This window comes from Anopheles ziemanni, chromosome 2, assembly GCF_943734765.1.
Source record: "Anopheles ziemanni chromosome 2, idAnoZiCoDA_A2_x.2, whole genome shotgun sequence".
NCBI lineage: Eukaryota > Metazoa > Arthropoda > Insecta > Diptera > Culicidae > Anopheles > Anopheles ziemanni.
The window spans coordinates 91,296,603-91,318,531 of record NC_080705.1 but is presented as its reverse complement, the minus strand read 5'-3'; the positions used below and the strand labels follow the sequence as shown (position 1 = coordinate 91,318,531).

At 46.1% G+C, this 21,929-nt stretch overlaps 1 protein-coding gene across 1 annotated transcript in view; it reads right to left on the bottom strand.

Moving 5' to 3' along the window:
• The window catches only part of LOC131294843 (AT-rich interactive domain-containing protein 1B-like), an 84,874-nt gene that overhangs the window by 51,548 nt on the left and 11,397 nt on the right, over window positions 1-21,929 (bottom strand). Inside the window, exons 4-5 of the mRNA XM_058322892.1 lie at window positions 21,189-21,311; window positions 18,834-19,430 (exon numbers count right to left, since the gene is read on the bottom strand). Of these exons, the coding sequence (XP_058178875.1) occupies window positions 18,834-19,430; window positions 21,189-21,311 (720 nt within the window). The remainder of the gene's footprint in view (window positions 1-18,833; window positions 19,431-21,188; window positions 21,312-21,929) is intronic.

Genomic DNA, 21,929 nt, shown 5'->3' with positions numbered 1-21,929 from the left:
GTATCCCATCATTGGAACTGATAGGGATTGATGTACGAACGACGCGATCGAAACTAGAGACACGTGTCGATGCCGATGCGTTTGGCGATGCCAGAGCACGGGAGGGTGAGGCTTCGGGGGGAACGCCTTTGACAAAATTAGTCCTGATGCTGAGTCCTTTTAGTCTATTTGTCGGCAATTGTTTCCCCCGTTGTCGTTGTTGCTGCTGCCGAATGTTTTGGTTTTGGCTAGCGACCGCTAGATGGCGCTGACTGGTTAAACGTCGAACCGAGGGCAATCGAAGGCGGTCGGCCCGCAACGGCTGGCCTCTATGCTTCCGTTGTTCCGTAAAACAATAGATATCACAGTGCTGCCGACAGCGTCGACGTCGTCGGGTTCGTACGCGACGGAAAACTGCAGTCACCAGCAAATCCGGATGGGCTTTCTTTCCGCTCGCTTGCTCGGCTTCGTCGCTAGCGTTGGCAGACGAGTGGTACTTCGACGGAATTACAACGAAAACGCCCCCACTACCACCACCGCTGACCACGTCGTTGCTGCGCGCGTTTGCCCACGAATGTCGTCGGAGCAGAAGAGGGCGGCTGCGAGCGGCGTTGACTTTCATTTCCCTGCGGGCGCCTCCACTGTGGGGCGCCTCCGAGGATGTTCGCGCCGGAACCGCCGCACTCTGTCAATCAAAGATCTATCTCGGGGAGTTTCGTTGCCTACACACCACCCTCGCTTTTTTCCCCGATCGTATTCTTTTTGTTCACTTAGCTAAACCGGATGCTACGAGTAACACATTATTGCTTTCTTCATTTTTCTGATAGATGACGAAGATCTGGAATATTTTCACAGTGTGGTGTTAAACTAGGATTGGTTACGATTCGCGTCATTCACACTAGAAGCGCCGGTTCTTTTGATCATCACGTGTATTGAATTTCATTTTTCTAATCTCATACAAATGTGATCATGCAGTGTATTAATATTTCAATTCCACCTTTTCCTTGTTGCGATATGCTTTGCTTGGTTGACGTATAAAAATCACATTTACGCTACCGGAGAACGTCTGTAATCATTCATGCACAATCCCTTCGTGGAAAAAAGCACCAATGGCAGATCCTGGAAGATCCTTTGTCACTGTTTTGAAATGAACCACCAACTCAAGAGCTCGGAAAGCGAGTGTCGGCGATTTCCATCCCGTATTTCATCATTTCGTGTCGCTGAAAGAACTAGACGGTTTGTTTGTGATTTTTTTTTTTTGTTGTCTCACAACTTTTGTGTTTCATTAATTAGTGGGTTAAAAACATCACTTTTATTTCACACTACCGCATGGAACACGGCCAAATGATAAATTGCACTGAGACGTAAGAAAGTGTAACATAAAACACACCTAAAGTCGAGGAGCACCGGACACTTTTCTCTTCTCATTCACCATTCACCAACAAAAAAAAAGGATGTCGCGCACTGCTGCTTATTCATAATGGTACGAACTAGGCCTAGAACGGGGGAAAAGGTTGTGAGTGAGCGAAGGACAATTCCATCCCGAAGTTGAACTGTCGGCTGATGAGGAGGAGCCGCCGACGATTCTGTTTTGCACCTTCTTTGTGTGCTTCTCTATTGTTTTGTCAGCTCCCTTCACATTGCACTGGACGGGGAATGCATATTTACTGTTTTGTTCTATAGCTGATGCACATTCTAGCACATACACATCAACGATAAGAAGAAATGCTGGGCTCCACGTTTAATATGTCTTTAGAGGGAAAAAGAATGGGAGACACAGAGGAGACGAACGTAACACAAAAACAATACATGCTGATGGCAAGTCTTCTTTCAAATTTATATTCGTTGAAAGACTCGCCCCTTTTGGAGTGAAAGCTTATAGTAAACTATAGAGCAACAAATTAAAAACACAGGCAAAAGTTTTCAGCATGATATTGCTGTTTCTCCATAGAGTTCATCATATTGCATGATTACATCGCGTGTAACTCCATCTTGATGACAACAATATTAAAATATAACATTTCCCAACATGTAGTGGGAATTGTTACAAATTTTTAACATTTTCTTCTCACAACCAATTGACAAAAACCAGAAATGAGGGGTTGGATGCCAAACACATTTAATAACAAACACTTTATGCACGATCTTGCATAAGTTTTCTGGTATTCCACACTTTTTTTTATAAGTTTTTCACCACAAACTATGTCCACTCCACGGTGGAGTTGAAAAAATAAACAAAATGGTACGGAATTTCCTTCGACGGCTTGACGCCACAAGCCCCGAACGACCAAACCAAAACACACTCACACAGGCACAACACATTCATCATGCGACCGGATTTGCAGTGCTGCGTGATTTCGCAGCGATAGCTTGAGCATGTTTTCGGGCCTTCGGTTTGAAGCGCCTTTAGCTCCTGCAGCAACGAGGATTATCACCGGGAGCATCAAATACAAACCCGGCGCATTTTGCAACCCTTCACACATTGCCGCGTCACCAAAAAAAAAAACGCTGCCCATCAACCCCCACACACACATACGCGCGCGCCAATTCTTCCGTTTTTTCGGTAGTGGTGGTGGTTGTATCCCGGACGCTTCCGAAACGACACGACGTGCGCATGTGCTCCCACTTTGACGGATATGCTTCGAACGTGTGTGTGTGCGTGTGACACTTTCACACGAGTCCTGGCGGGCGCGTTCGGTACGGTAGCACCGGCTAACGCTAGACGGTATATCCACACATACACTCTCACACACACGCACACACATTGGTAAGGTTTTTTTCATTAATTGCTTTTTGTAAACATACAAACACATGGCAAGCGCTGTCCCGCTGCTTGCTTGGATGACAAGGTCCTGCCTTTCATGGAGCGCGAACCTAAACGGAAACCCATCAAATGCCGAGCTTGTTTGTAGTGTGACATCATTTGTTTCGTAGCTATTAAGGTAGGTAAAGCGATACCCTCTTTTAAATGATTAGACCAAAAGTTAACGGTCATTTACGTGCGAATGGTCGGATGGTTCGTGTGGTTTAAGGTTTCTGTAACGTTTTGCTCTTAACGCTCATCTATATACATTTTGTCAAGTCATCATGAGCCTTCAAGGTACCTTCGTTGTGGCGGTAATTTGATTTCGAGCACAATTTGTACCAAAAACTAAACCAACAAACACCGTAAAAGTTTGTCCATGTCTAGGGAAACAGTCGTTAGGTTTCCTTTATAACTTCAAGGGTGCAAAGGTTTATCTAGTTTCGAAAACCACAACAAGAAACTTTACCTGCAATATCAATTAATAACATAATAGTCCCTTGTCCTTTCCACTTCCGTCTTTGTCGGCTTCGAAGCAATGCATCTTCTCTGTGAGTTTCATCCATTTCTTCGCCACCACGTGCCACCGACGGAAGCTTTTCACACTTGGCGCACAATTCGCACCTTAGTTAGCAAAAGATAGCGCACTCGAGGAAAAGTTTTCATTGTCGTCCTCCGCTTATGAATTTGCTAAGGGAAGCGTAAAGATAATTGTTGTCGTTATGCTTCATTTCCGAAAGCATTCCGAGCAGGAAACTGTAAAGCGGAAATATTAGCTTTTTATTTTAAACTAACAAAAATATGTCAGTGAAAGGACATTTGAATTGTTATTTTGTCGTGAAACTCGGGGTTGTTTTTGGCATATGACAATTTTTCCCATCAGATAGCCACCTGCCCAAGTGAATGAATCGTCATCCATAATCCACAAAAGTCCCCGGGATGTCGCACGGTATTATCTGCGGGATCTTGTTTGCATCCAGCGGTGTCTGATGAGGTTTAAAAAACACCTCCAACCTGAAAAAGAACCATCGAGCTCACGGGGTGTTGAAATTCGAATGACCGCACCGCACAGTTTTCTGCACAATCACCGTGTTCGGAAGCGCGCTGGCACTGGACACTCCAACCCACTTTGCACAAAACCATCGATGGTCATCGAACACCGGGGCCCAACTCCATTGGGATCTGCAATCTAATGACCGGGCGTCTCCATCGTGGCGTGCACTAACGACCAGGCGGCTCCATTGTAGCACCCAGCGATGACCATCGTCGCAGCGGGACTGCAGCACTGACCTCAAACTCCGACCCCGATAGGCCCAAGCCGGTTCACAAGAGATATGCAACGATGCGCAGCGGGAACGATCCCACGGAGCGTTAATCCCCTCCTGTTCCATGCTTTGATCCACCACTTTGCGATATGAAACGTATTTTGGGCCAATGGAGGAGCAAGCGGGTAGTTTTTGGGATTCCAAACAGCCGAACCATAAAACCACATCAACACTGCCAGACGGTGGCCGACAACAACCCTCCCTTTTGCTTTGCAGCACACGGTCAGCCGCATTCGCCACAATAAAACCCGAATCGATTGAACGCCGACCTCTTGTAGCCTCTTTTCTGTTTTGCACCTTCAACGGAGGAAGTTGCTCAGAAGGGAAAGTTTGCCGGGGCCAACGGAAACGGACGTGATCGAAAAGGTAAAACTATTAAACCGACGGGCGCAGGAAAAAACACGACTGTTTAATCCGGGCAAACACACTGGCCTCACAACAACACAGTGTGTGTCACACGTCGTGCGGCTTTACAAAGGGGGGCATCGACAAACACAGAAAAAAAAAATCGTTCAAAACACCCACACCCGCCCAAATTAGTCATGGCTCTCCGGCTCTCTGAAGGTTAGAAACCTTGGCGATGAATATTTCGTGAACCCGCTCCAAAACAAGCGCGGCCGACCTCGTGTGCAAAAGGTCCCTTCTTTTTGCGCTTGACTGCTTTTCACCGGGTGGCGAAGCAAAAACCATTCATGGCCCGATGCCGACAAAATTAAAAAAAAAAATGTTCTCTGATTTCAAAGGACATAAAACAGCGGCAAGGGACAAAAGGATCCGGTACGGCTAGGGAACGAAAAACCACCCTTTTTTTTTGTATCATACACAGCCTTTTTCAACATTTAGATTGAAATGACCATAAAAAGAAGATGTGAGACAACGGGTTCAATCAGTTTCTCAAGCTGAGATCAAATGAACACAGATTGAACTTCTTTAGAAAACAAACATTAAAACGTTGTATTTGTAAATAATGAGAAAAGAAACAACAGATTAGAAAATAAATAAGTTGATGGCGTTGTTAATCTCAGGCGAATTATTCTTTAGGTATTGATGCGATATTCCAGGCAAACATTTTTCATTTCTCATTGCACGAACAACAAGAAACAAGTCTACATAACAAGCGGCGATACAAAATCGCCCAATTCCGCACCCAACCATCGGTTAATTAAATTACTCCGAATCCAGTCGTGTGTGTTCACCGGAGTTGTGTTTACCAAGTGTTAACGATGTTAAGAATAATTATTTAAATTATCCACCTGGAACTGCGCACCATCGTGGGCCGTCGGTTTTGAGCAACAACATGGCAGAAGGAAAGAGAAAGAGCTTGGAAGGGGGGGACAGAAAAATGATAACCGTTCCAATTACGCGGCCTGCACTATCTTTACGCTCGCGAATTTTCCCCCCAGCAGACGTTCGGGTTAAATTAAATTAAACACTACGGCGAACCCTTTTTCCGTAGAACGACCTTTCTGCTTACCGACCGAAACATTCTTTGCCGATGGGAAAATGCAAATGCGGGACTGAGGCAGAAACAAAAAAGAAAAAGTAAAAAAAAACGACAGTCGAACGATGCTATGACATCAAATCAGCGTGGCGAGCACTCTGTCGTCGGTGCGAATAAGTTTGTGGACTTCCTCATTATCTAACCGGTTTAGTGGTAAATGCAAAATAACCGGTTGACAGCACCGTAAAGTCGTTGAGGAAACGCGATTTTAACAGTCTTGAGAGAGAAAAGAAGGGAATGTCGAAAGAATGTTTAAATTACTTTCTTTTCTTCCTGGGAACGAAGCGCCTTTTTAGGAAACATTGAAAACACATATTAACATCTACAAATTTTCAAACAGGGAGGAGATAAGGGTGGATAATTATGTTACTATAAAGGAATATCTAGTACTAAGCGCAAAAGGAGGTGGAAAAATAAACCTTACATAGAGTTTGATAATTCTACAACCATTCGAATACAAAGGCCCATCATAGGTAGGTGTGTGAAAAACATGAGGATCAATAGAGCCCCCCGCTGGCTGCAGACGGTTTTCCAAATGCCTTCCCTTCCCCCCAAAATGGTCACCTTCAAACTGGAAATGCTACGGGCTGATATAATCGGCGAGCTGAAGGTCCGGCAGACATCGACATCATCATCATCATCATCATCATCATCAGCCACTATTTCTACCCTTTTCTGACATTCGAACCAGCGACACAATGGTCATCCAGTTCGAGGTTCGGCTCGGGAACTTGTGGGTCTTCTTCATTCAAACACAGCCAGGCGGGTTTCCACGCCACACCCTCCCACAGAGGGAACCGGCTTTTGGACTGCACCAATTTCCTTCCACAAGAAACAAGTTGTATGTGCTTGAAACGGTGGCGGAAACGTTAAATTCCTTCCGTTGTGGGACAAGTCTCGACCGTAGTCGATTGATTTCCCATTTCGGTCTCAAATTGGTTACTGTCCTTGACAAGGCGAACGATTTTCCGGGCCTCGTACCGTGGATACTTTCGAAAGATTACGTCCAGCAGCATATATGGACGGCGGTAAAATTGCTTCCTGTATCCGTTTCGTGCCAGTGACAGGTGACAATTTTGGTTGAATTTATGACAGCGTAGATTTTCCACGTACTGTTGGAAATGGAAAAAAGGGTCTTTCTTATGTTTTGTTAAACAAGTAAAATAATATCAAACATAATCGCTAACATCTCTAATCGATATAGAAAATAACTCAAGTGGATCGCTTTGGTTTGGAATTGAAAAACCAACGACCCACGACATAGATTGGTTGGAAACACAGAATCAATTAGCACGTCACAACATGCGAGAATTGATTCTTCTCTTCCCTCACTCACTCGAATCATTTCTCACCCCAACACCGTTGATTCACAGCAATTAAAAGGTTTGATAACACGGCTTTCGCTCGTCCCGACTCGATAACCTCGTTTTCAAAACTAATTAATCGATCGCAATTATCCCCCCGGAAGTGCGTTAAAGTGCCGTCCTCCGTTGGCATTTGGTCAGTGGTTCTCAGCGGACCTTTTTTCAAGCCTTCATTTTGCCAAAGCAAAGCAAATTGACCACTCTTTTCATCGAGTTTTTCGATTTGATGATCCAGGACGGGGGTGGTATCAGCAACGCGATGGGAAAAAGCGGAACAAGGTCGATAAATCGAAAAGAAAACAGGTCAATCAGGGTGTGATTCGTTTTATTGTCCGCTCGCGGTCGGTTGGGGAAAAATGGGACTTGATGGGCACAAAAACCTAGCCAAAAAGGCTAGATAATTGAAAAATAACGCCGTTTCCGGTACCTCTCTAACGAGTTTCAGCGGAATTTTCCGAATGAAATGAATTGTAGAAGTGAGAGAGAAGAAAAAAAGGCGCACTGCAAGGGGGTTTAGCTGGAAGCATTGCAAAATGGTCCGTAAGCGGAACAAAATTCTCATCTGCAGATCACATTTTGCAGGTCACGTCATACAAGCTGGCGGTGTTCGGTGACGAAAAAGGCCAAATGAAAAGCAACGCTTCGTCAAAAAACGTTCCACCAAGATTCGCCACTAAGCTGGGTTTCAATTTAACGCAGACTAAAAGAGATAATAAATCACCGTGAGGTAAAGAAATGGGGAACACGCGTAAGGAACGGATCGTATTCGTCCTAGAGCAAGCTGCACGCCCTGACGAACGCTGTTCCATTCGGAAATGATTCTGGGTTGTACGTCTCCAAGGAAGTAAACCTTACCACTCGTTGGGCGGGAGGCGAAAGAGAGCGAGAGGTTGATGCACTGTTCTTCAGAAAGCTCCCATTCTTTACCGGATATGCACGCGGATGCGCATATGAGAAGACGCTACCGAAACGATCCAAGTGGAAAAACAACAGAACGCGATGTTTCACTGTACGACCAGCATGATTATGGCCGACGGGTTGCGCCAGGGGGAGAGCGAGGGAGGAAATCCTCAAGAATTATGCACGCTACGTGCGTTCTCGTATCAGCCATCAGCCTCCTTCCGGGTGGAAAACTATTCGCAGGCGCGTTTGTTAGCCATGGCCCGGAACACGTGGGTTTCATAACGTAGAATGGAGCAGCATAAAGGAAAGTGCTTCTTCTGGCGCCATCAGGCGACACAGACGTCCCTTGTTGTACCAGGAAATTGTAGCCAGGATAGTTGGCGAAAAGAAAAATGCGTAACGAACCATGTCACTTGGGGGAAAGCCTTCAACTAATTAAATTTGATGATGACAAACAAAAGAAAAACAAGGACAATCGCTACAAGGAGACGACACGAGTTACAAATGCTAATGATGAGTCACGATGGACAAACTGGGTGCATGTTGTAGTCTCTCGGCGTGCAAAATTCATATCCACTTAGCATATTTATGTCGGGCTCGTCGTTAATTCCAGCGGGAGAGGGGGAAAATGCAAATAAATACTAATCACCCTGCGGCACACTGTGTGCGCGTCCGGATGGAATGCAATCCGTGGACCGTGTGACACCAACACACAGCTGTGGCCGCGGAAAATGCATCCTGGTGCCGGTGGAAAACGGACGGCACTCTATTTGGCATGTGGCTTCGCAGAAATTGGAGCAAAGTTCAACACGTTACCCGAGGCGCCGCCACGATGGCCGACATTCGTCGTAAACATTCCCACACTCCGCCTCACGTCTGTAAACACTCTTAGTCCCCCCCCCCCCCCCCTCCCCACCTCCCCCAGCCACGCCATGGGCCTTCTGCTGAGTGATGGCGTCGGCCGTTTTATGGATCAAAGCGCTTCGCTTGCGGATCCGGCAGCATTAGCGCACGGATGACATTTAAAACTGGAACGCAAAACCCCCCCTCCCTCCCCCCTACCGTGCTGCCTCGTTTCCTGTTTCGAACTGTTGCGTTGGAAATTTATGGAAACAATTTCGATGGACGTGCTGCTGAGCAGAGACCACTCTCATCATCACTCTCCTCCCTCCCCAAAAGGGTCCCAAGGGCACGGAACCAAGCCAACAAGTGCTGGTCTCCGTACGGGTGTGTGTGTGTGTGTCGCACCCCTAAAGGGCGTCGGAAAAGTGGGGCATACACAAAAAAAAACCCCCCGGCCGTAACGAAATCGTCGCCAAACTTTTGCCTTGAGGTGGGTCATCTCGGTGGCAGGTGGGGGCGGGGGCAAGGGCGGGTTAACGGGATGGGATGAAGTGAACTGACACTCAGCGTAATTTAATCTCACATTTGGGCACCGGAGCTGGCGGGCCATTTTATGTGCGATACGCGATGATGATGTCGATGAGAGAGCGAGCATCGGATGATGTAAGCCATAACCGATCGATGTTGACACGCGGGTGCTACGGGATGGGGGGAAGGGGGGCGAAGGGGTGGGAGAATCCTATTTCCATTCCGTCAAATGGTTTCGACATCCTCTTGGCATCGTGTACTGGCTCATCCGGTGCTGTTAGATTCCCTTTTCCGTGGTTTAAGGTCAAGCAACGAAAATATAATTGTGTCTTGTATGGAACGAATTTTCCTTCAAAATACTGGACTTAAAAAAAAATACGCCCACGAAAGAAAAACAATTACTTAAACTTAAAGTTCACATATCTATCAAGTAAAATAAACCATTCAGTTTTAAAAGCGGACTATTCTACGATAGGAAAATTTGTTTCAATGGAGACGCCTGGTGTTTCACAATTTTCTAGTATTTTAAGTTGTCCGTATCACTAATGAAAAACATTCCTTCATCCTGTTTCAGTTCAACAAGTAACTAAATCTTTATCACTGTCAACTAAGTAGCCTTTCGCAAGAAAATAGACGTTTTAGACAAACGCCTCAAACTTTCCACGCAGAGCGTCATCCCAAAACGCCAACCTAATAAGCAATCAAGCTTCATGAGAAGGAGGTTAACATTTTTCTTTCCCTTCGGTTGCAAATGACCAACCACTTGACGAGGGTTAGCAGGATTATTATTATTTTCCTAACCGGTTCGCTTCTATTTAGCTTCAGCAGGAGACGGCACTTCAAATTAGCAATCGCTTCCTCCGGTAGCGAAGCTCGGGAAATATACTCGAACTGGCGTGCCGATTCGTCCCCTGGTCCTCCCCCTCCCCCCATCCCTGGGTGGTGTGTCGAGTGACCATTAGTCATCCGCTCCGGTGTGTCAAAGGCTACGACCGAACGAACCTCTGCCTCCGAAAGGCCAACAACAGCAGCGAGTTCGACATCCTCCTCCTTCGAGCGACGTCAATGATGTCGCCAGACCGTCCGCCGATGGGGGCCATTTTATGCTAATGATCGCAGCGAACCTTTCGGGTAGCTCCAGAGCACCGATTCCCCATAAATAGAGCCCCCTCCGGCGAGTCGCGGGGGTCGGCAGTAGAAGTTTGTTTGCATTTGCTTAAGCAAACACTTAGTTCGCTAATCGTTCGACTACATATTCCTGTCGCAAAAGCACTTGAACCGCGTTTGTGGGTGTGGGTGTGGGTGTGTGTTTGGCCAGGCTATTGGTCGTGGGCGCATGTGGCGCAACAGGGCGCCCGCCCCTCGACCGACGAAGCGCCGTTTCAAGAGGAAAGCAAATAGACCAACGGAGAGGGAAATGCAGTTTATGTGGTCCATTTTCACTTGAGGTGCGCGCTTCCGGCCGACACACACCGCTACCGAGGCAAATAGTTCGTTTTCCTTTTCTGAACATCCGTCTTTTGTTGCCTGTACACAGAAAAAAAAACCTTTATAAATAGAGCCATATATCAGCGCAGGTTGTACAACAATAATGTAACAGCTGCTAGAAATTGTTGCATCGATTCGGGGAAAGTGGATCCAAGAGGGGATAGAGGACGACATAAAGCGAGGGCAAACCGTGATCGTATCCGCATTGTTTCCGTTTCGTTTCGGGGAAACAAATTCGTTCGCTTTTTCCTCTGGCTAAAAAGTGGATTTGCTCATTGAAAAACGTAATTTTTCCCCACCCGGTTTTTCTTCATGCACTTACGGTACACGCAAGCAAATGGGAACGATGTGATTTTTCCTGCCCTCTTCCGTTCCTCCGGCTCGTGGCACGTACACGTTAAAATATTGCTAAAAATATAATAGTACACACGGGACGAACACCCGGACCCGAAGCTGCTGGCTGAAGGCTACGCGAAACCAAATTCCGTGTGTCCCGGCGTGTCACACTCAGCTGTTTTGCGTCGGTTGGTTTAATTTGTATTTTTGTACAGAAACAAGCCGCTTCTTGCCACGTTTTACACCGTTTTCCCATCATCGTGTGGGGTTTTTTTTTTTGCTAAATACCTGCAGCGTGCTGGACGACGTATGGAACGATATTCGATCAGCTATGGACGGGACTAAGGTAAGTTAGGCAAACAATGTTCTAGACGCCCACCATGGTCACATTTTTTTTTACGAAACATCAGCGAATTTGTTTACGAACACAATAACGGGGCGAAGGTATGAAACATAACCTCAGCAAGTTACGATATTGCACATAAATAGATATTAGTCATGGGCGAAAGAAAATGTAGTTATGTCGGGGTGAGGTGTAGACATTTTAAAATTGCTATTAAAAAATAACTAATAGGAAACGTACTTCTATTGATAAAGATTTGAAATTATGTCTCGAATAATACACATTAAAAGTGTAATTATTCAACCTTGATGTTTTAAAAAATTAGGATAAATAAACAGGACAAACAGTTGTTTACCAGAACAGGAAACATCCTTTTACTAAATCATGGAGCAAACTGCCGCAAGGATTCGCCCCTTAGCGGAGTACTTGAACCATAACCAGGTGTGGCTGACGGCATAAAACCTGATGCTTCTACCCTTTCCATGCCGCTGGCGATCGACGTTCGCCTTCGCGGGCTAAAAATGAGAAAACTAGGCTGCGAACATAAGCGTGGAATGAAATTAAGGCCCGTCCTCAGTTTCAGCTCCCGCCCCTGGTTTGATATGGTTGCATTTGCATTTTGCATCGCATCGTTTTCCCGCACCAAGCCTGGCCCCTCCTGGACGATCCTGGAACATTCTCCGGCGAGCATTGAGAAGCCGTGAAAAGGCTTGCTCTTTCCGACCCGCTGTTTCGGATTCTTGCTCACGCCTTTAACCTCCTAAGGAAGGAACACCCCCCCCTGAGAGTGAGTGAGAAGGCAGGCCCGGGTACGGGTAGGCAAGGAGCTCCGAATGCATTTTCTCATGCCCGACCACAAAAAACGCACCACTTGTCTATTTTCCCGTTCGTTTTCTTTTAGCTTTTTTTTTTTCAACGCCAGTATGATAGAAAAAGCTCTGGAAAAATCACTTCCCGATTCGTCCTTGGCAAACGAGGGAAGCTAATGGGATGTTCGTCGAGGGAGGAGGTGTAGGGGGGTGGTTGTTATATCATGCCTTCTTCGTGATTGCAATGAGTATTTCCCCTGTCTTCCACCCTCAGTAACAAGACCCGCTTTCGTTCCATCCACCCGAAACCCAGCGGGAAACCCGGTCGGGTCGATGAAAGGAGCGCGTTTTCATGGCGTGCCACGGCTGGAAAATGGATTGTGCGGGGGGTAGGAGAGTTTTTGTCTTCAACTCCATTCCACTAATGTGTCCGCGTTTTGTCCGGGAGTTGGTTGTTTTGGGGGGGGACTGGGACTGGCATCCTTTTATTTCATTTCTTTGTCGCTTATCCCTCTGTGGTGCCATGGAGGATTTTTGTTCATTCCGTTTCGGATTGCGGGACAAAGAGGGGTGGAGTGGTGGGAAAAAGGGATACACATTCCTAAAAAGAATGTCAACTGGGTCGCCGATACTGATTGTAGCACGATTTCGGTCGGGTTCGGGATTGGATATCTATGTTCCATTTTTCATTCCTTATCCCTTTTCCAAACAAAATGCAAACGTAGCACATATTGTGGTGATCGTAAGGGAAACTATTTAATCCATTTCGAGATAGGGCGAGACTCTAAAACGAGTTGGCAGAGGAAAAACCACCTTGCAAAATTGCTTGAAAACGCTGAACGATGTAATTCCACCATTGGAGGCCCCCCTTTTGGTAGGGATTTTCCGAAGGAGGACACTTACGCACAGCCAACCTCATCATAAATCACACTCCGGGAGTGAGCGCATAATTAAAATCACTGAGGTTACGCCAAATGCCCACAAAGAGCCCCAGACGACGACAGGGAAACCTATTCGATTGAGCGGTCATATGAAATTGACCACCTTTCGACCACAACAACCCAAGTCCGAGAGCTGGAAAACAAATCATGCAACAGCAATTATCATTGAGGTGGTCACCACGAGTTTTCCCGAGACTCTCTAAAATTGCATCTGCTCTGCTGCTCGCCTGCATCGTTTGCAAGGGAACCGGAAGGACCGAAACCACTTCGTTAAATAATTGGGTAAACCAACTAACTACCCACACACGTACGTCGTGCGGCATCCTCTTTTAAGTCGCCATCTCGAAAGTTCTCGACAACGTTTCCCGGTTGCCCTTATGTTGCCGACCTCGAGCGGCCTTTGGAGCATTTTTCCCAACGTCATTCCTGCACGAAAACTGAAAGCGAAATTCAACTCCTTGCTCGCCCGTTTGTGTTGGATGGAATTAACTAAACCAAATTAATATTCCTCACGCGCTTCCTCGAGCATCGCTCACTCAATCATGTTGCATTTTTTTTGTTTGGCTCTTTTTGTCCTTCTCTGGTTTTGATTATGCATAAGCCAGGCTAACAAGACTTTCGTTAGTCTGTGCATAATCCTCAGTCTGGAGTTGGAGTGGAATGGGGAGCTCCGTCTAAAACACAAACTTCAACGCACAAAACGGAACCCCCCGTATGGGATCGGTTATTTAATTGTAGCTTTAGGGCGAAACACAGATCCAATCCGCAAATCCGATGGAGTTGGATTGAAATTGGGGAAAATTGCACCCAGCGTAGAGAACATGCTTGGCACGTAACCCGAGGCATCGTACAACAACTGAAAGGTTCTTTCCCGAACTCGCTCCTGAAGTAAACGCACTCATAAAATATTACACTATCCACCCCTTCGGAGCACTTTCCCCACTTGCGCCCTTCACTCTGGCACGACCACCCCAATTAAATTCAAACACACAACAGCCGACTCTCCCCCTCCCTCCTTCTTGCTCGTCGGGCGGCAATCCTTTGTGTTGTTGTGTTTGATTTTCTTCTCTTCGCTTTTCCAGTTAGCTTCTTCTTGCACAACACTTTGTCACTTGGCAATTTTGCCATTGCGCTCGAACTCACTGGACTCGCTTCAAGCTCGATATGTGTATTTTATTTTCCACCAATTTTCCACACTTCACTCCTTTTTTTCCACCCACCCCACGTAAGGACCCTCCACTTTCTCTGCTGAGTATTTCTTTCCCTCACTTGACTTGCTCCCTTTCGCCGTTGTGGGTCAACGCTCACCACAACGCACTACGGCTGGGGTTGACGGGTTCGGGCAGACAACCACACACGGAACACACAACACGACACACGACGCCGGAACACCGCGATATGGACGGCACGAGCGGCCGCTGTTTACTGACCGGAATATATGCCCAACGGTTGGAAAAACTACATCCAACCGCCCGATCGACCGAACACGGCCGGGATGATGGCTCGGTACCGCGCTGCGTGTGTGTGTGCGTGCGACAAATGGCGACGGCCACCCACCGTCTGCGATGGTAGTAGTGGTGGTGGTTAGCGTGTTGCCCACCGGGAAGCGATGTTGGTATGTTTTGCATGGATCCGCCGTACGGATACGGTTTGGCATCGTGCTGAAGTGGTCGTACACCGACACAAACACACACACACGAACACAGAGCCGCCGCCGCTTGGTGGCCAAACACATTTCCCTCCACGCCGAGCATCACACAGAGGAGGCATGCGCAAACGTACACACCACCTTTTCCCGACGGGGTGTGCATTGTCAGTTTGGAAGGAAAAACCCTCTTGGGAGGAAACTAAAACAGACCGGGTGTGCGAAAGGGATTCGAGCCGGCAGCCAGCTCGCGTCCTCCCCCCCCCCCCCCTCCCCCCAGCATTCCCGAAACGTCAAACCCCTCCCGGCGAGCCTCCTTGGCTTCCGACGTTCTGCTGGGAATTCGGTATTTTGTCATGCATGTAAAATATGAAGCAAACCGGATGACGGTAAGGAATTTTTATGTTTCTTCGTTTATGTGTGTGTGTGTGTGTATCAAGAAACAGATAGATGCATCACCATTCACCCGCGAGCTATTGTCTCCAACAAGCATGGAGTGGAACTTGACTTTAATATTTGCATGATGAGAACGGTAAGTAGAATTAATAAACCAACAACCCAATGAAAATTTAATTATGAAAGCAACGTAAAATTCCATTGCGTTCAATGGTTATACACATTACCGATCCAACTTTTAGAGCCCATCCAAACCAGCACGCACATCGATACGATACGCTTATCTCACTCTACACCTGCAAACTCCCCCGAGAGGCGTGCGGTTCTTCTGCAAGGCAAACAGAAGGAAAAAAAAACCAGGAAACAAAATACTGCAGTATTAGATTACCCACGCTGTCCCATTGAATTATTGGCTCCGTGACGCGACTGTCTACCGGCTTCCAGGCAGTCCGAGATATCGTTATCGGTGGACTGCAACTACTTCATATTCCAGCGAATTTTCTTATCACCACAACACGATCGAGCGAGGTGGCAAGGTGAAGGACGGTTCCATAACATCATTGGTCAATGAAAGCGTGTTAAAGGTGACAGAACTGGAGGAATTTTAATGTTTTGCACCCTTTAAAGCAACATCCTTTTTATGGAAGCACATTCAGCTTTGGCATAAATTATTTTCACGGTCGGTTTTTTCTCCAACACAATTTTTTCCACACAACAAAAGGAAAAAACCCCAAGATTCTCATTCCAAATTGGGACATTCGAAATACATGATCCCTTAGCGTCGGGTCGTGCCAGAAAAGGGTGGTTTTTCGATTTTTATTTTACCGACGAAAATTATTTTAAGCGCCAATCTTTTTGCCCGTCTGCGGCAAAGTGTTCACATAAAGGGAAAGGATTATGTGTGCTGTCTTTCCCGGAATCATATTTTTATTATACTCACCCTCTCCCCACTCCACCCCCGGACGATTAGAGACCTTCATCCATATCTAATGCTGCACGAAATTTGATAAAATATCGCCGACGGTTTCCCCGATGCTGCTCGACCCATTGCTCGACCGGCGGCAAACAAAACTTCTGCCAACCGGCTGCGCATAAATAAAGTAAACATTTACATTTCTCCGCTGCGCCAGCGAGGCGTGAAGGCGTGAAGGAACGGTGTACGTCCCCCTTCGCCATTGATGCCTAAGCGGTATGTGTGGAAATCAATGAATTTTGCGGATTACCATCATCGCATCTCTCGTGTTCCCGGTCGTTTCCTGTCCAATAATCCCCCTTTGATCATGTTTACGATTGCAATAAATTCGTTCATCATCATGCTCTCCGTGCGGAAATGATGTCCCCTGATGATCGTGGAAGATGGTTTCGTCGTTTTCAGTACGTCTTTGCGACCGAAAGCTTCTCCTATGTTACATAGATGCAAAAGAAAACGAAGGGTTTCGAAGAGGAAAGTTGCAATGAATGTTTTTAGTTCTAAATAATTGAAGACGATTTCCAAACATCACTGAAATATTTCAAAAACCCGGCGTTTCCTCAGAATCTTCTCAAAAAAACAAAACTCATAACTCATACGTTGCAATACGAAAAAGAAACACCAGTTCAACATTGTATTAAACAATAGGTAACGTGTGTTTGTGGTAGCTATTTTATCACCCGGCGAGTCCATGTCTCCATGGGGTGTAAAAATCCAAACAAAAGAGCGCCAATCGAACCTTCCGACCAAGCGAAACTCCGAGTGCATGAACGGTACATATTTACTCGCGGCCAGAGATGATTAAGCCACAGTATCTATAACCGTGACAGACGTTTCGATACCGTGCCACTGTGGGGAGGGGCACACACAATCGGCCCGTGTGGTCCGATAAGGGAGGGCAATAGATAACGTCACCGTTTAATGAGCTTGTTGAATGTTATCGTAAAGCAAACTCGCTGGAGAGATCGGGAGAAGAAAGTGTATTAAGTAAGTTAAGGGCGGCTCGCTGTGCCACCGGTTTTTGCAGAGATTTCGTTGACATTTTTATTCGGATTCGTTCTTGTTTTAAACAAGAAAGTAATACTACTACTTGCTCGTGTATATTGAAATACACCATTTGGGCCTCTCCTTGGCGTTAAGCAACAAAAATGCATGCAAAGATGCATTTGTGTCCTGCATTTGCACCAACACCGAAAACACTTTGCATACACACACACCCCGGTATGAATTCTTCCCACCAACACGCAGGCAAGTACGACAAACACATCGCCAACTTTGTGCAAGCAAAACGACAATCACGGATCCGCGGCTTCGGGTCCATCGTTTCGGAACCGTGAAACGCGAACCCTCGGGAAAACTTCTTCCATTGCACAACCACAACGTAACGTGGGGAAAAGCAAAGACAGCAGACACCAAATCCAACGAAGCTCCAGTAAAGCTTCCAGGAAACGGTGTAGGTCAGTAAGGTCAGCAGAAATCAAACGGTCCAAGGGTGGGGTTGGTTTCGATGGTTTGTAGCACCATCGCATTTCTTTGCCTCGAAATACATGCAGATTATGGTTGATTCATCGTCTGCATTCTATCTTGTACGGGTGGGTAGGAAGCCCGCAAGCATAAGAGAGGGCCGCTAGAAAACCCAGTTTGAAATAGGAGCTTGCGATGGAGGTTAGGATTGGAGGTGATCGGAATTTAACGATACACGCGCTACGTCTCGACGCCCGGAATGGAGGCGCCTGGTGCCGGATGAACATTTGCCTCCAATATGGGTGTGTATGTGTGCGTGTGTGTGTGCCGGTAAAACGACACCCGGATCGAGAGCACGGACAGACATCGCTCACGGCATCCAAATGGGGTTGTTCTTGGAACACCAGAAATACGAACCGTGCGCGCTGGGAAGACTTATATAAATGAACGGTTCGTGTTAAGGATCATCGTAACAGACGTCGTATGAGCAAGTACCGTACGGACGGAATGGGATTTAGGGTGGTGTTATAGGAAAACGTGAAACTCGTGGATTCACTGGAAGTCGCACCTTTTGTACCGGTAGGTTGCTGCCAAAAGCTATCACCTCGGGATCATCGTGACTTAGTCGATCGGGTCTCGTTAGTATTTATTGCACAGCCACAGAAGTCAGTGAATGTTTGAATTTACGATTCCTTTTAGACAGGATTGTTATCTGAAACCATTTTTAGCGCAACGAAAAACTGGTCTTTCACTCACTCGTTGATTTAATTTAGTGCTTAAAATTTCACTAAAGAAGTTCTCTTACCGTCAAATAAAAATACTTATTTGATGATTTACCAAACGCATAATTTTTCTTTGAAGCAGGATAAATATCCAAGCGGAAAATTGCGAAGATGCTAACCAACTCGCTCCTTTTTGTTGTGAGGAGTTTTTCGCATTCTGCCGGATAAAGAATGTTATATCGCAAGCAACACATGTTTATGCTCCTTACATCCCTTTTGCAACGCCATGCCAAACATGTTCCCTATTCCAAAAGTAAATATAAATACGGTGGAAATATGCTTTGCAGTCGAAAAGCGTTCTTTTTCAAAAGAGTACTGCTTTACAAGGGTATAAAATGTTCCGTTCCGATAAGGAATTGTAATAGTGTTATTGACCGTGGTTTAGAGAAAAAGAAACTGCACTTGGCACTTACCTTGATTCATGTTGGCACTGGCGTTAGCGGCCACGTTCGCGAAATGCTGCTGCAGCTGCTGCTGAAGCGCCTGATGCGTGCCGAGCTGGGCGTGCACCAGCGACGGCGGCGGTGGCTGTCCGATCTGGTGCGCCGACTGCGAATGACCCAGCCCGGACACTACACTTCCCGGGCCCTGTCCGCCTCCCGGCCCGCCGGCGCCCGATGCACCACCACCACCAGCACCACTTAAACTAGCACTTCCGGTCAAAATGCTGGCCAACGCACTGCCAGCCGTACTGCCGCCGATCATGTTCGCACCGATTACACCCGCGCCCGGCCCACCACCACCACCGCCGATGCCCGGCGGTCCCCCGCTGCCCCCTATCTGGCCGGGAGCGGCGCCGCCACTCCCGAGGATGGCCGACAGGTTGAAGGAGCCAACGGGTGTGCCACCGCCTCCGCCGAGGCTGCCGATCTGCTGGGCCGATTGCGATGAAGGCACATTGTTGTTCGTTATGCTATTACTATTTGGTGCGGCGGTGGAGGATGCGAGATTTGGCAGGACGGCACCGTTCGTTCCGTTCATTGTGTTGTAGAACGTGACCTGCTCCTCGTCTGCAATACGGTGTCGTGGGAAAGTGGGAAGAGAGAGGAAAGAGCAAAAACAATGATAAATTAATACGCAATGCAACGGTGGGTGCCGTTTAGTTTCTCGCAGAAAGGGATAAACGATCCCTGTGGGTGGATTATATGTGATTTCATTTATTAATTAAAACTGTCTACGAACCGATACACAATCCACGCTGGAAAAATCACATCGAAGGTTCACAAATTAGTACTCAGTGTAAGCATTTAGTTTGTTAATTTATCAACCGAGCTTTGTGCAAAGGATAACCTTCTGAAAGTACTATTCTTACGGAGACAAGTAACGTTGCAGTCAAATTTATGTTTTAAAACGAAAGGGGAGATAAAGAAGTATTTTATACACGTCACACTTAAAAACCATGAAGTTTAAACGGCAGATTCAATACAATTTCACAAAAATGCAGCGCACCCTATTGCATGCTAGGGTAACCAATGTTTAGCGGCATCATAGATGGCTCTGGTGTGCTACGCAACAGTACAGGTTTGTGTATTAGCTAAGGTAGTTCAGCTTTGCTTTGGCTACCGTGTTTTAAAAGCCGCCTGTCTATACCTCGGCCAGTCTGGTATATTTTTCTGCAGCAATCTTAGTAAACGGCTTTGAACGGAAAGCCGAAAATTTGAATATTCATTAGTTTTTCGATTTAAAAAAAGAATTGTCCAGTGAAATTACCAGAGAAATGGTTAATTGTGGAGTGTATCTAGGCTATTTACTCTCAGAAGTGACTATTGTGCGATACAGCTAGTAATCGACTTTGAAATTCATTTGAATTCAATAAAAAAGTTAGTATGGTAATACTGTCTAATTCTGACATCGATGCATTTAAATTAAATGTAAGAAAAACCTAACACATCATGCAGTCCTTTCTTTGGGAAAATTAAAAACAAATTGAGAACACAGAACACAGAGCACATAGTGGGTAGGAATGCACTATATACAAATTTAACTAAACTTTTCCTCAGACTTGTATAAACTTAATCTTCATGCCTTATGACGTGCGTTGAAACTATTTACATTCACAACAAACTGCCCGAATATAAAACTACGACAAGTCTCGTTGCAAAACAACAGTGTGAGAGGAAACAAAGAGAAAGGAGGCCAACACACCCGTAGACGGTAAGAGCAGGCCTTAAATTTAATAACACCTCCCATACGCCTATGCGATTTTGAGCGAGCCAAGAAACTGGGGCCCCCCTCAACCAAACCAGGCGCGAGATGAAGAACAAAACAAAATACAATATTGCAATCCGAAAGACAAGGTTGGGTAGTACAACAACAACAACAAAAAAACTCAACCAAACAAATGACACATTTCTAATGTTTAGAGCGTGATCGAGTACCCATATTTGCAAGTTAAGGTGAACCAGCAACACAGAAACAAAGCAATTACAGAAAATGTAAATAAACGTGAGTGGGGAAATATTCTTTGGAAGAAAAATATGAACATATGAGTCGTAATAGTTACACCGGATGTACATGCATCAAATAATGAAAACGAAATGTAACTGCAGCTGAAACTGCATGAATTGATATAAACAACGCATTTAGACTAAAATGGCAACACAACATCATCATGTAGAAAGATTTTTGGCAGCGGAAAGAAAAGCAAAGAAATGGGAAAGGAAGCAAATCCACGCACACCCAACATACACTGCCTCGGAGCAGGAAGCAACAAGAGTGGATGGTGGAGCAGAAAACACACATAGTATGGTGGGCAGCACACCACTTACTTGGACTCCGATAGTGCAGCGACGTCGGTGGTGGCGGTGGCGGTGGCTGATGGTGGAACGTTTGCAATTGCCTATGAGATGAGGTGGACCACGTTACCGATTCCGTGGGACTGATGCAAATGGCTTCGGTGTGGCGTGATTGATAGGTGTTTGTTTGGTTCAGTGTTAGAGGTGGTTGATGGTTAGGGGAGGGGATGAGCGCGGGGCGAGCAGGGTAGGGCGAGCACAACCCACCACCACGGCATGGCACAACGAAGCATCATCACATGATCGTGTACCATTCGACGACAATTTACATCGTTGACGGCGTCGTCGTGGAGTCGCGATTGTCGTTGATGAAGTTGTGAAGTTGCGCGGCAGAAGCGTTCGAAGGCGGACATAATCAGCGGGGAAAGCGGAAGAAATTGTAACGGGAAGTAAATATGCCGATTAAAAGTTGTTTCCTTTATCTTACAGATTCAAAATACTATCTAGAAAAATTAGGTAATGCCACATACAACAACCAAAATGGCTTGATTATATTAAGCTTCCAACTTTAACATACACATTGCATAATCTTAAGGAATGTTATTTCAAAACAACAAGAACGAAATTTTAATAAATAAAACAACATATCATAATACAGCAAAACCAAAAAGCAACGTAACAAAAAAACACAGGAAACAACTAAAACAAAGCGAACTTAATAAAACTAACGAAAGAAAGCAAATACTGTAGGCAACTAAATTTCCGCGAAAGACG